Genomic DNA, 14,251 nt, shown 5'->3' with positions numbered 1-14,251 from the left:
TCTACCAAACATTTAAAGGACAGTTAGTAACTATTTTCTCAAACTATTCTAAAAAAAGAGGAAGGAAGCGTCTAAAATCATTCTATGAGGCCAGCATTACCCTGATACCAAAACCAGATAAAGACACTACAAAAAAAGAGAACTACAGGCCAACATCTCTGATGAACACAGATGCAAAAATCTTCAACAAAAGATTAGCTAACCGAATCCAATAATACATTAAAAAAGTCACTCACCACAAACAAGTGGGATTTATTTCTGGGATACAAGGATGGTTCAATATTTGTAAATCAATTAATGTAATACATCACATCAACAAGAGAAAGAATTAAAAAATCATATGATCATTTCAATAGATACAGGAAAAACAGCTGACAAAGTACAAGACCCATTCATGATAAAAAACCCTCAACAAAGTAGGTTACAGGGAATATACCCCAACATTTTAAGGTCATATTTGAAAAACCCAAAGCTAACATCATACTCAAAGGGGAAAAACTAAGTGCTTTGCCCCAAAGGTGAGAACAAGACAAGGATGTCCTTTCTCACTTCTATTCAACACAGTGCTGGAAGTCCTAGCCACAGTAATTAGACAATGAGAAGAAATAAAAGGCATACAAATTACTAAGGAAAAAGCAAAACTTTCACTATTTGCAGATGACATGATACTATATACAGAAAACTCAAAAGACTTCACCAAAAAATTCCTAGAACTGATGAATTCAGTGAAGCTGCAGAATACTAAAATCAATATACAGAAATGCATTGCATATCTATACACTAAAGATGAAGCGCCAGAAAGAGAAATTAAGAAAATAATCCCACTTACAACTGCACCAAAAATAGTAAAATACCTAGGAATAAACTTAAACAAGGAGGTGAAAGATCTGTACTCTGAAAACTCTAAAACACTGATGAAAGAAACTGAAGATGACACAAACAAATGGAAAGATATTCCATGCTCATGGATTGATAGAAAAAAATAGTTAAAAATGTCCATACTACCCGAAGCAATCCACAGATTTAATAAAATCCCTATCAAAATACCAACAGCATTTTTCACAGAATTAGAACAAATAATCCTAAAATTTGTACAAAACCACAGAAGACCCCAAAGAGCCAACGTAATCTTGAAAAGAAAAACAAAACCAGGTATCAAGATATACTACAAAGCTGCAGTAATTAAAACAGCATGGTACTGGCACACAAACAGATACATAGATCAATGGAATGGAACAGAGAGCCCACAAATAAACCCATGATTATATGATCAATTAATTTTCAACAAAGGAGTTAAAAATATGCAAGGGGAAAAGACAGTCTCTTCAACAAATGGTGTTGGGAAAATTGGACAGCTACCTGCAAAATAATGAAACTGGACCACTTTCTTACACCATACACAAAAATAAACTCAAAATGGATTAAGGACCTAAATGTGAGACCTGCAACAATAAAAATCCTAGAAGAAAGCACAGGGAGTAATTACTCTGACATTAGCTGTAACATTTTTCTAGATATGTCTCCTTAGGCAGGGACCAAAAATAAACTACTGGGACCACACCAAAATAAAAAGTTTCTGCACAAAGAAGGAAACAGTCAACAAAACTAAAAGATAACCTACTGAATGGGAAAAGAGATTTGCAAATGATATATCTAATGAAGGATTAGTATCTAAAATATATAAAGAACTTACACAAAACAAAACAAATAATCCAGTTAAAAAATGGACAGAAGACATGAGCAGACATCTCTCCAAAGAAGACATACAGATGGCCAAAAGACACATGAAAAGATGCTCAATCTCACTCACCATCAAGGAAATTCAAAACAAAACCACAATGAGATATCACCTCATTGTCAGAATGGCTAAAATCAAAAACACAAAAAACAGTAAGTGAGACTTTCCACAAGACCACACCTCATTGCAGGGGAGGCTGAAAATATCAAATTAGGCAGCCATGTCCCAGCTTCAACTCTTATCACTTGAAAAGAGATTTATTGGAAAGCAGGTACTCCATCACAATCATTAAAAGGGGGTCTTAGCTCATGGGCTGCCTCCAGCATAGGGCAGTTTCTACTCATCCTTCAGATCCCAGAAAACTGCCTCTTTCATGAAGCAAGCCTCCCTTGATTTCTCATCTTATTTTGTGAGTTCCCTTAAAATTAAGAATTGGTGCCACCTAACTTATCACTTAATTGTTTTTTAAAATAATAATTACAAATGTTTTCCCTGTACTGGTTTGGAATTTTTACACTTAAATTGTTATTTTTTCTATTTCTATTTTTTAAAAGATTTTATTTATTTGAGAGTGAGTGAGCAAGCACAAGTGGAGAGAGGGGCAGAGGGAGAGAAACAGGGAGAAGCAGACTCCCCGAAGCACAAAGCCTGATCTGGGGCTTGATCCCAAGACCCAAGATCATATAACCTGAGCAGAAGTCAGATGCTTAACCAACTGAGCTGCCCAGGTGCCCCTCAAATTCTGTCCTTTTCGAAGTTACCCTAGAGGCACTCGTTAAGCGTCTGCCTTCAGCTCAGGTCATGATCCCAGGGTCCTGCGATCAAACCCACATGGGGCTCCCTGCTCCGTGGGAAGCCTGCTTCTCCCTCTCCCACTCCCCCTGCTTGTGCTCCCTCTCTCGCTGGGTCTCTCTCTGTCAAAATAAAATAAAATAAAATCTTTAAGAAAAAAAAAAGAAGTTACCCTAAAAAATATTACTTGTATCCTTTTAACTTAACAATGTCTAATGTTAATCAATACCTTACCCCCCAAAATACCTTTTCTCCACTTATATTACCCCTGACTGATATACTATTATTGCTTTAATTCTATGCACTTTTTAAATTTCACAATTATTGTTTTAAATGATCAATGTTCATTTATACTTACTCAGGTAAAACGACTTTCATTGTTCTTTTTTTTCATCTCTGACCTTCATTTTCCTTCTACCTGAAATAAATTCTTTAGAATTTCCTTCAGTAAGTTGGCTGGTGACAATTTTGTGTCTGCAGATCTATTTTACAATCATTCTTAAAAGGTATTTTTGCTTGGTGTAGAATTTTTGGTTGGTAGTTATTTCTTTTCAGGCTACTGCAGATATCCCACTGTCTTTCAACTTCTACTATTGCCGCTAAATAGTCATCTATCAATCTAATATTCCTTTGAAGGAATTTTGCCTTTTTATCTGGCAAAGATTTTCTATATTTGGTTTTCTGCAGGATGACTATGGTTTTCTACATATAGATTTCTTTAAATGTGCACTTCTGGAATCTGTTTTCTTTAACCTCTGACTTGATGTTCTGAAAAATTTCCAGTAATCAACCCTTCAAATACTGCATTTTTTCTCCCCGCCTTCTAGGACTCCACTGGACATTTCTGCTCTATCCTCTGACCTCTTTTCCTTTTCTCTGTATTTTCCCCTCTTTATGTTGTATTTTGAAATTCTTTTGGCCTATCTTCCAGTCCACTAATTCTATATTCAGTTGTATCTACTCTTTTCTTAAACCAGTCCATTAGGTTTTCAATTTCAATCATTATCTCAGTTGAAGATGTTATTTCTGTTTTCCAAATCTCATAGGTCACGTTACAGTTTCCAATTCCTCACAACTGTATTCAGACTTGTGCCTTCTTTCCTTTTTTAAGATTTATTTTAGAAAGAGTGTATGAATGTAGGGAGGGGCAGAGAGAATCCTCAAACAGACTCCCCGCTGAGCAGGGAGCCTGATGCAGGGCTTAATCCCAAGACTCTGAGATCACGACCTGGGCCAAAATTAAGAGTCGACACTCAACCAACTAAGCCACTCAGGCACCCCAATGCCTTATTTCTTGAAAAACAGAAAGTATAATCATTTTTATAATTTGTGTCTAACCATTCCAATGCCTAAAATCTCCAATGAATTAAGTCTTTCTGTTCTCACTCATGTCTTGTTTTGTGTACCTACTTACATTTGACTACTGATCATTTTACTTGAAAAACTATTTATAGGAGCAATAATGTAAGGCTTAGGATGAAGCAATTTTTTCCTCTTCAGATTTATTTGAAGTACAATTGACAAAATCATATCCCCCCCCCCCCGCTTTTAAGTAGGTTCCATGCCCAGCATGGAGCCCAGTGCAGGTCTTAAACTCATGACCCTGAGGATCAAGACCTGAGCTGAGACCAAGAGTCAGATGCTTAACCAAGTGAGCCACCCAGGCGCCCCCAAAATTATACATATTTAAAACGTACAGGAGCACCTGGGTGACTCAGTTAAGTGTCTGCCTTCGTCTCAGGTCAACTGGGATCAAGCCCCATGCAGGGCTCTCTGCTCAGTGAGAAGTCTGCTTCTCCCTCTCACTCTCCCTTTGTGCTCTCCCTCGCAAATAAATAAAATCTTTAAAAAAAAAATAAAGTGTACAACATGATGACTTGATATATGTATACTTTGTGAAATGATTACAATTAACCCATCTATCACCTTACATAATTTCCTCTGTGTGTGTGTGTGTGTGTGTGTGTGTGTGTGTGTGTGTGTGTGTGAATGTCGAAGATCTATTCTCTTAGCAAATTTCAAGTGTACGTTACAGTATTATTATGGTCACCATGCTAATCATTATATATCCTCAGAACTTACTCATCTTATAACTGAAGGCGTGTGCCCTTTGACCAGCATCTCCCCATCTCCCCAGTATCCAGCCTCTGGTAACCACTATTCCACTCTGTTTCTATGAATTTGGATTTTTTCTTTCTTTTCCTTTTTATTTATTTTTAATTTTTATTTATTTATTTATTTGGTTCCACATAGGTGAGATCATACAGTATTTGTCTTTTTCTGTGTGGCTTATTTCACTCAGTTTAATGTCCTCTAGGTTCATCCATGTTGTTACAAATAGCAAGATTTCCTTCTTTCTCATGGCTGAATAATATTCCATTGTCTACATCTATCTAAAGATATTTCAGATTTTCTTCTTCCATTTATCCATCAATGGAAGCATTTTCTTTTTAAAGAATTTGTGCTTGCTTCTCTCAGGGATCTGAGAACACTACCAGTTTTGGACTGTGTTAAATCACAACAAGGCGTGAAGTTCACCAGAAAACTTGGGCATTCTGAAAATAGGCTGTAATTCCTTTGGATGGCTGATCCATTTCCTCAACCTGAGTCCCAGCTTATTATGAGGGTCTCCTGTTACATATCCCACTTTGTGGACATCCAGGGCTTTGATATTTCTTGCCCTGATAAAGCCAAGTCCAGATTTATTGAAATTAGCAAATGCCACCAGGGCAAAAGCAGCTTTCATTCTCACTTACCTACCGGAGTAAAAATTCAGTCATTTCCTCAACTTTTTACTTAAATGATCCAAGATACTAATAAACAATGTGACCTGTGTGAAGGAATTGGATTTTACTGACCTATTAAAAACTACTGGCATTCAATACATGCTATATGAGTCCTTCGCAAATGAACCAAAGACACTTGATTCCTTAGTAATTGTATATTATCATACTTATTATAGTAAATGCAATACTTAATGTTCCACCACTATCATTTGTTATAAATTCATGATTTGATATTCTTATTAATTTCTCCTATTAATATAGCAGCATTCTTATCTGGTAGGTTCTTTTTTTGTAAGTAGAAACAAATATGTAAATATCTTTTGATTTCCTAAAGCAGTCCTTAAATCAAAAATATATAGTACGAAGAAATGAATCAAGTTCTTTATAGTTTACACCGTATTTCATCAAATCTGAGGTGGTCAGAATTTATTCAACATACCCTTTGCCTAATCTTTTTTCGAATAAAATGGGCTTTTTCCTTATTTATATTTAGATATAACCAAATGTGAGTTTTCTTGATTTGCGGGGGGAGAAGTTGTTGGTTTGTTTGGGGGGTTATTTTTGTAACCATATATAAAGTCATGAGAATTCAGCTTGACTATTAAGGCTTAAAATTTCTTCACACATACAAAGACCTGTTTGGATTTTGTGAACCTTGGGAGCTAAGAACTTTGAAATGAGTAAGCATACAATCATCCTCAGAGTATTCCTGATTTTATAAGTTCATAGAAAAGATAACCTTTGGTATCATTTCCTCTGCCTTAACGGATTTATTTTGTCCCTGTCCTTTGTTTGTTATTTTGGAATTAAATGTTTAATTACAGAAACACTGAGTATCAAATGTATGTGCTATGAGCATGTCCTTCAGTATACAATTAAAAACAGCCATAAAGGGACGCCTGCGTGGCTCAGTCGATTAAGCGTCTGCCTTCGGCTCAGGTCATGATCCCAGGATCTTGGGATGGAGTCCCTCATCGGACTCCTTGCTCAGAGGGGAGCCTGCTTCTCCCTCTGCCTGCTCTGCCTGCTGCTCCCCAGCTTGTGCTCTCTCTCGATCTCTGACAAATAAGTAACATCTTTAAAAAAAAAAGAAAGCCATAAAATAATTCAATGAACAAGGTAGACAGACATATTAGAGATTAATGAAGAAAATCCAGAATGTTGTTATCTTGATAATGCTATCAAAGTAATAGTGTCAGTTTTAATGGGATTTTGACATTGTTTTAGCAAAAGAGTTGATAATTTGGGGGTTCAATAATGGTACATGCTTTCAACTTAAGGGAATTTTATCCAAAAGATTTTTCATAGTCAAATTAATCTCTTAAGGGAAGAGAGAATTTCTTTAAGAAAACTGAACTTTTGTCATCTTTTGAGAATCTTCTGGTCATTTATGGTAATTTTATGGTAATTTTTTCTATAAAGAAACAGTATTAATTCATTCAACAAATATCTGTGTATCAAATTCTTGATGCTGGAGAGGTATCAACAAAAAAATAGACAAAAATCTCTGCCCTCAAAGGCTTACATTACACTGGTCAAATTCAAGATGTCTTTTCTTATATTTCAATCTTTTATTTATCTAGAATTCAGCCTGAAGTGACTCCTTTTTCTACTGTAGACTTTGGTCTGCAACCTTGTGATATCAAAACTCTACTAATGCATGGACATAAACTTTCTGGAAAACAATTTTGCAGTGAGTACCAAAAGCTCATAAAAAAAAAAAGCCTTAAAAATACACATGCAAAAACAAACAAACAAAAAACCACATGCAAATATACTCAGCAATTTTACTTCCTAGAATTAACAGAAATAATTAAAAATGTGCACAAAGATTAAGATATTCATCAGAGCATTACAAATACTAGAAAACTGAACACAATTCAGCTACCCAATCATATATAACTTGTTGAACACATTATGGTACTTCTTATACAATAAAAATACACAATTCCTTATTATGTTTTATAAATTATATAATGATGTGTAAAAATGATATACCTTGTTTAAAAATATAAAAGGATTCATCCATATGTGGAACTTAAAAAATAAAACAAATGAACAAAGGGAAGTAAAGGGACAAATCAAATAACAGACTCTTAACTACAGAGAACAAATAGATGGTTACCAGAGGGAAGGTGGGTGGGAGGATGGGTGAAATAGGTTAAGGGGATTAAGAGTACACTTATCTTGATCAACACAGAGTAAAATATAGAATTGGTGAGTCATTATATTGTACACCTGAAATGAACTTAACACTGTATAGTTAACTATACTGGAATTAAAACTTAAAAGTTAAAATATAAAAAAATATGAATATGATCCCCTATACAATTAAAAATATAGATGGCTATATACAAAACATTAACCATAGTAATCTAGTAATCTTCAGATTATAAAATTAGAAGCAATCATATCCCTTTTCTGCTTCTATTTTTCTGTATTTTCCACTAAATTAGAAAAATAATTGCAATAATGAGCCAACAGAGATTACATTTATGAAACTCAAAGGCAATTTAGGGTTTCAGTTTAATCTTCAATACAAAGACTAAGTATTACAGAACAGGAGCCAAGGGCATTTAATAGTTTGCTCATTTCTCCAAATAAAGTATTATGACAATTCTACAGAATTAGAGTACTGCTTAAAAAGAAATACCAGAGGACAACGTCCACTATTTCCATTTGTAAAATGTCATTAGATAATTTAAAATAAAAATACATTTTGAGTTGGTTACCTATCCAGGGCTTCCTTGAAGTATTTTCTCTGGACATCAAATTGAAAAACTGTACGTTCACAATCAGTTGAAGCATTATCACTACCCCCATGTTTCTTCAGGAAGGCATCAAATCCATTTTCATCTGGATATTTCAAACTACCCATGAACACCACTAAGTGGAAAGAACACAAAGTCACAGAACACGAAGATATAGACAATGTTTTTATTATCAAGGATAACATTTCTCAAATGCAAAAAAACTGGAAGAAAATATACCAACATGTTAACAATGGTTGTGTCTGGATATTACTTTCTTCATTATGTGTTTTTGTAATTTTCTATAATGCTCATATATTAGTTTTATACTAAAAAAAAAGCTAAACATCTTATTTTTAAAGAAATATTTTATTTGGAAAAAGGTTAAAATGCAAACATAAGCATGTATGCAGACTGTTATTATAATAACTCCTAAGGAGAGACATTTACCCTCAATTAGCTTAGAAAATCAGAATATAAATAATTCAGGAAAACAAATATAGATTTAAATATTTATATCTGTATAGCATCCACAAGGTTTTACTTAGATACATTCATAGTTAAACTGAAGATTTTGTTTTATTTTGATATTAATCATGCTTTTTTATTTTCTGTATTTCTAATGCTTTGACATCTTGGGTACTTGTTAACCCTGGAAGAGACAGCCCTTCCCAAGGTTAAAGACTAGATTCCTAGAGACAGGCAATTGTCTCCTGATCTGTTGGCCTTAACATACCTGAACAATAATAAAATCTACATTTTAAAATATTCTTCTAAGTGGTTCCATCCTAATCCACAAAACTAGTACAGTTAAGGAAATTAAGTCTTCACCTATGATATTCATAAATATTTTTTCTTAGCCTTTTCTCTTGTTAAACATACCATACTTCTATCAACCCAGTTTCTCAATTCATAAAATTTAGAGGAAAAACACACTCAGGAATGATATTTTACAAAGATCTTACTGTGCTCCAAAAAGTGTGCCAGCCCAGGCAGGTCATCCGGATCAGCAAAACTCCCAACTCCAACACAAAGAGCTGCTGCAGACTGGAGTAAGTAGAACACATACAAATAGTGAGTCAATCCTAAAGGAATAATACTGTCATCACATATTAAGGATTCACTTGGAGATGGATGTTTTCCAACAGAAAGTAACAAAATTCTTTCCCTGAATATCAGGAGGAGCAGCAAAGTGAAACTCACCAGAACTGTGTCAGTTTCACCCTGCTGCTCCTCCTCTTGACATCCTGCCAAATGCTGAACAGGTGCAGACCTAAGGGAAAAAGCAGAAACAGACAGGGGGGGGAAAAAAGGAAAGGGGACTAGCCAGCCCACCCAAATATCATTTCCTGCCAGCATTTCAGAGTTCTGAACCAAATATATTTCCTGATTTATTAGATTTCGGAAATCTGCATAAGTAATATATCTAGGTAGATTATCTCTAAAGATCTCTTACCAATTAAAGACCCTGTGTTCAGTAACTCAGTTACTAGATGTGAGATTTCTGTGTTTTTCAGAAAATTTTATTTTTATTAAAACAGGGTAAAAAAGTGTCAGGAAAACATCTAATAAAGTAAATGGTTAAAAAAGAAAATCTTTATTAAAAATCTATAGAACTTGAAAGAGGCTTTTTAGTTCTTCATTTCTTCCTATACAGATTACATATATCAGTAGATCTTCTCCCAATACCTTGCGCAAATCAGAGTTCTTAACAAAACAGATGGTTAAGAAGTATACTACTATAAATGATTAGGTATGCCACTTAGAAATGATCAGGTATACCACTTGAAATGATTAGGGCATACCATTATATCACTGTAAATTAAGACACAAAACAAGAGAAGAAAATAGTCAATCTGAATCCTTGAGGAATAGAAAGTTGAATTATTAAATTCCCCAACTTTTTCAAATGTCAATTTTAAAAGGCTAACATATTTGGTGTCAAAGACCATTTTGATAAATGGTTACTCTTTTAGAAAGAGAATTTTTAAGAAATAGCATGTACCTAGTATAAAGTCTAACCATTTGTCAGAAAATGAAAATATGTTTTTAGAAGAACCAAGCAGCTTTGTTTGATACTGTAAATCCCATTTTGAAGACGTAGGCACATAAACTCAGTTAAAACATAGGGGAATATCCACTTCTTCAAACCACAGTCTAACCTGTTCTGTGATGTTTAATAGGTGCCTAACCTGCTTTCAGCTCCAACTACCCCATAAAGATTTCTTGTCTCGACCAGCAGGGCTGAAGACATTTTTGTATAAGTTGACTTAAACCACAGTCTATCAGTCAGCTTTGACCACAGCAAAAACAGGCTCTGCGATTGCTAGAAAAGAAATTCATACTTGATAATTATCTACCCAAGAAATTCATACTTGAGAAATTCATACTTGAGAACTGACTTAAGAAAACCCTGAACAGATCATACCTGTATATATCATACTTAAATTTCAACCTTGTTAATTTATCAAACCTTTCAGATCAAAAACAACTTCCTTTTGGGAGGAAAATGGAGGGGGATGAAAATGATCCTCAGAAAAGTAGTTAACTCTTAATTAGGTAATTGTTCTCCAAAAACCTCAAAATCATTTCTTTCCACTTCTTTTATTAATTCTCATATTTACCTTAAACAAGGTCCACATTTTTCAAATAAAAATTAAATCATAAGACCACTGCAAAACCCTAAACTACTCTTAAGGTACCTCTTATCCTATCTAACTTTATTTCCCTTTTACAGACACTTACTCCAATGAATATAAACCATTTCCAATGTTACAATCATAGGACCTTTCCTTTCATGAGTGTAACCACTGCATCTGAATGAACAATTTAATTTCATCTTCAAACTATATTAAGTTCCTGCATTCCTTTCTAATATGATCCACAACATTAGCTATCAATATCTTATGAGGGAGTATATCATACTGAGTTTTCAGAAAAGAAAGGCAGCATTTTAGCCATTTTTAAATGATCATTACAATCTGATCTTGATGCTCTAGAAAAGGTAAACATTTAGAGTTCGATCCACCTAAGCAAAAAAAAAAAGGGGGGGTACCAAACACTGGATGCACATCTTCATTTGTCAAAGGGGTTCACAACTGCTATATAAATCTAAGGTATTTTATTACGTCTTGACAATAAAACTGGCTGTCAAAACAAGCTTTTAATTTAACCCTAGAGTTTTGCTTATCAGTTGACAGAAGATATAAAGAAGTCCAAAGCATGGGAAAAGTAGTTACTAGGTATACAAAGAAACTTTCAGATGGGAAATATTCAGTTATAAAGTTATGACATAATCAGTTTTAGAGCTAAAATGGACCTTAAAAATTATGTATATAATCTAGGGACAATCATGCAACTCTTTATCTCTAGATCAAGTAATTTCGAGCCCCATGTTGGGTAGAGAGATTACTTAAAAAAAAAAAAAACCTTTAAAAAATTATGTGAATAATCTAATCCTGTTGTTTTAGAAATGAGAAAATGAAAAGGCATAAAACCATCCAGAGACAGAGCCAGAATTAGAACTCAGGTTTCCTGACTGTCAGTGTTCTTTCTACTCTGTGACTTTTATAATTTCTTCCTTTTTATGATTGCTCTATTTGGAATTATGAGGTCTATTTTAAATTAAATTAATGTATCAGTTCCTGATTTATTCATAGAGTATCAAGTATTTTCTTTTCAGTATTTTCATTTTTATTCCTAAAGTTTTCCAACTAATACCACTTGTCCTATCATGTTACCCCAAAACAGGCATCACTCATAATATATATAGCAAGGGGCAAATAGATTCTTAAAAACATGACCCAATTCCCCCATCAACTTAGTGAAAAAACTGGTACAATCTTCTTTAAGAAAATAATTTTTCGGGGCGCCTGCGTGGCTCAGTCAGTTAAGCGTCTGCCTTTGGCTCAGGTCATGATCTCAAGGTCCTGGGATCAAGCTCCGCATCAGGCTCTCTGCTCGGCGGGAAGCCTGCTTCTCCCTCTCCCACTCCCCCAGCTTGTGTTCCCTCTCTCTCTGTCAAATAAATAAAAATAAAAAAATCTTAAAAAAAAAAAGAGGGTGCCTGGGTGGCTCAGTTGGTTAAGCAACTGCCTTCGGCTCAGGTCATGATCCTGGAGTCCCGGGATCGAGCTCCGCATCAGGCTCCCTGCTGAGCAAGGAGTCTGCTTCTCCCTCTGACCCTCCCCCCTCTCATGTACTCTATCTCATTCTCGCTCTCAAATAAATAAATAAAATATTTAAAAAAATAAATAAAACAGTAGAAATTTAAAAAAAAAGAATAATTTTTCCAGGAAGAGTGACTATCAACAAAAGGATTTATTTATAACATATCTACTACCTGTATTCTCATACCTTTATGTCTCTGAGGGCTGACCACCTTATGGTATAATGTTTGACATCTGGATTTTGGTCTTAGTATAATATGTTTGACATCTAGATTTTAGCCTTTATAATATTAACCTTATTTCATTTGTATGTTGACTATATCATGTTGAATGTATCATCCATAGTCAAGAAACTAATTTTAACAAACATTTGATCAATTCAACTGTAATGTCTCCAAAAAATATTATCCTCTAATATAGGTACTCCCTACTGTAAAATGGAGGCGTTCTTTAAAAGATATCCAGAGAGGGAAATTCTCCTTATCAAGACCTACTGATAAACTTACTTATTGTTATTATACTTGACCCTTAAACAACACAGGTTTGAACTGCCCGGGTCCACTTAACTTGGATATTTTTCGATAAATACAATATTGTAAATGTATTTTCTCTTACTCGTGACTTTCTTCATAATGTTTTCTTTTCTCTAGCTCACTTTATTGTAAGAATACAGTACATAATACATATAATGTACAAAATACGTGTTAATCAGGGCGCCTGGGTGGCTCAATTGGTGAAGCATCTGCCTTCGGCTCAGGTCATGATCCCAGGGTCCTGGAATCAAGCCCCACATGGGCCAGGAGCCCACTTCTCCCTCTCCCTCTGCTCCTCCCCCCATGCTCATGCTCTCTCTCCCACACTCTGTCTCAAATAAATATATAAAATCTTTTTTTAAAAAATGTGTGTGTTAATCAACTATTTATCTTATTAATAAGTCTTCCAGAGAACAGGAGGCTATTAGCAGTAAAATTTTAGGGGAACCAAAGGTTATACAAGGATTTTCAACTGCACAGGAGGTTGGTACCCCTGAACCCCACATTGTTCAACAGTCAACTATATATATTACACTAAGCTCAACTGCCCATTTTTATTTCAATTCCTCCAAATTACTTGATGCTTTCCCATATAAAGAGATAAAAACACATGAAATTACTAAACAGAAATTACCCATGAGGACTCTCAGAACCACAGGCCCAGGTGAGGATTCTATACTACCTTGGTCTTTTCTTTTTCGAGTCTCTCCAAAGATAATATACTCTCTTATCCCTCTACTCCATGCTAAGAATTACACAAATCCTCAAATATTACCAGTGATTACTTCTGAGAGTTATGATTATGAGTGATTTTTACATTTTTTTAATTTTCCATCCATTTCTATAATGAGCTTCTATACTTTTATAATCATAGCAAAATGTTTTTAAAATGTTATTTTTATACAGAATAAAGAGAACTTTACTGAAAATCAAAAAATGAATATACACTTATTTTTTGACATTAAGAAATAAAACATGAGTTTGGGAATTATCCCAAAGAATTCCCAAATTAGAAAAAGACATACTAATAGACATGATTCACACCTGTTTTTCAGTGGTTTTCTTTCTAACTTCTGCCCTCTCTTCTAATTCTTCCAATTCATTATCCTCAGTATCAAGATCATCGTCATCATGTTCATCATCATCATCAAACTCCTCTTCATCATCAAAACCCTCTTCATCATCATCTTCTATTTCAGCTCCAGAATCTTCATCATCATCATCGTCGTCGTCATCATCGTCATCGTCATCATCATCTTCCTCTTCTTCCTCTTCTTCTTCTTCATCATCTGTTGCATCTCCTGTTTTACCTTCCATATTACTTAGGTCTGAAATCAAAAGTGCCTGCAAGCCATTCCGTAATTTGATATATCTAAAGAAAGAAAAAAAGTCACAAAACATTTTGAGTCAGCTATTCATTACACACACCAACACAAATGATCATTTTAGCAGAATAAAAAAAAAAAAAGTACATACACATACA

At 34.5% G+C, this 14,251-nt stretch overlaps 1 protein-coding gene across 2 annotated transcripts in view; it reads right to left on the bottom strand.

Moving 5' to 3' along the window:
• NRDC (nardilysin convertase) overlaps positions 1-14,251 on the bottom strand; it is a 103,780-nt gene that overhangs the window by 55,325 nt on the left and 34,204 nt on the right. The window contains exons 2-6 of one of the 2 annotated variants that reach the window (XM_025871593.2): positions 13,813-14,140; positions 10,259-10,392; positions 9,270-9,339; positions 9,032-9,113; positions 8,049-8,202 (exon numbers count right to left, since the gene is read on the bottom strand). In XM_025871593.2, coding sequence (XP_025727378.1) covers positions 8,049-8,202; positions 9,032-9,113; positions 9,270-9,339; positions 10,259-10,392; positions 13,813-14,140 — 768 coding nt within the window. The remainder of the gene's footprint in view (positions 1-8,048; positions 8,203-9,031; positions 9,114-9,269; positions 9,340-10,258; positions 10,393-13,812; positions 14,141-14,251) is intronic. The other variant, XM_025871592.2, reaches the window with a different exon arrangement.

The sequence above is a fragment of the Callorhinus ursinus genome, unplaced genomic scaffold (assembly GCF_003265705.2).
Source record: "Callorhinus ursinus isolate GAN/ISIS: 27379988/994484 unplaced genomic scaffold, GSC_fseal_2.0 scaffold9, whole genome shotgun sequence".
NCBI lineage: Eukaryota > Metazoa > Chordata > Mammalia > Carnivora > Otariidae > Callorhinus > Callorhinus ursinus.
The sequence above is the reverse complement of the archived record's forward strand: the minus strand, read 5'-3'. Positions and strand labels throughout refer to the sequence as shown.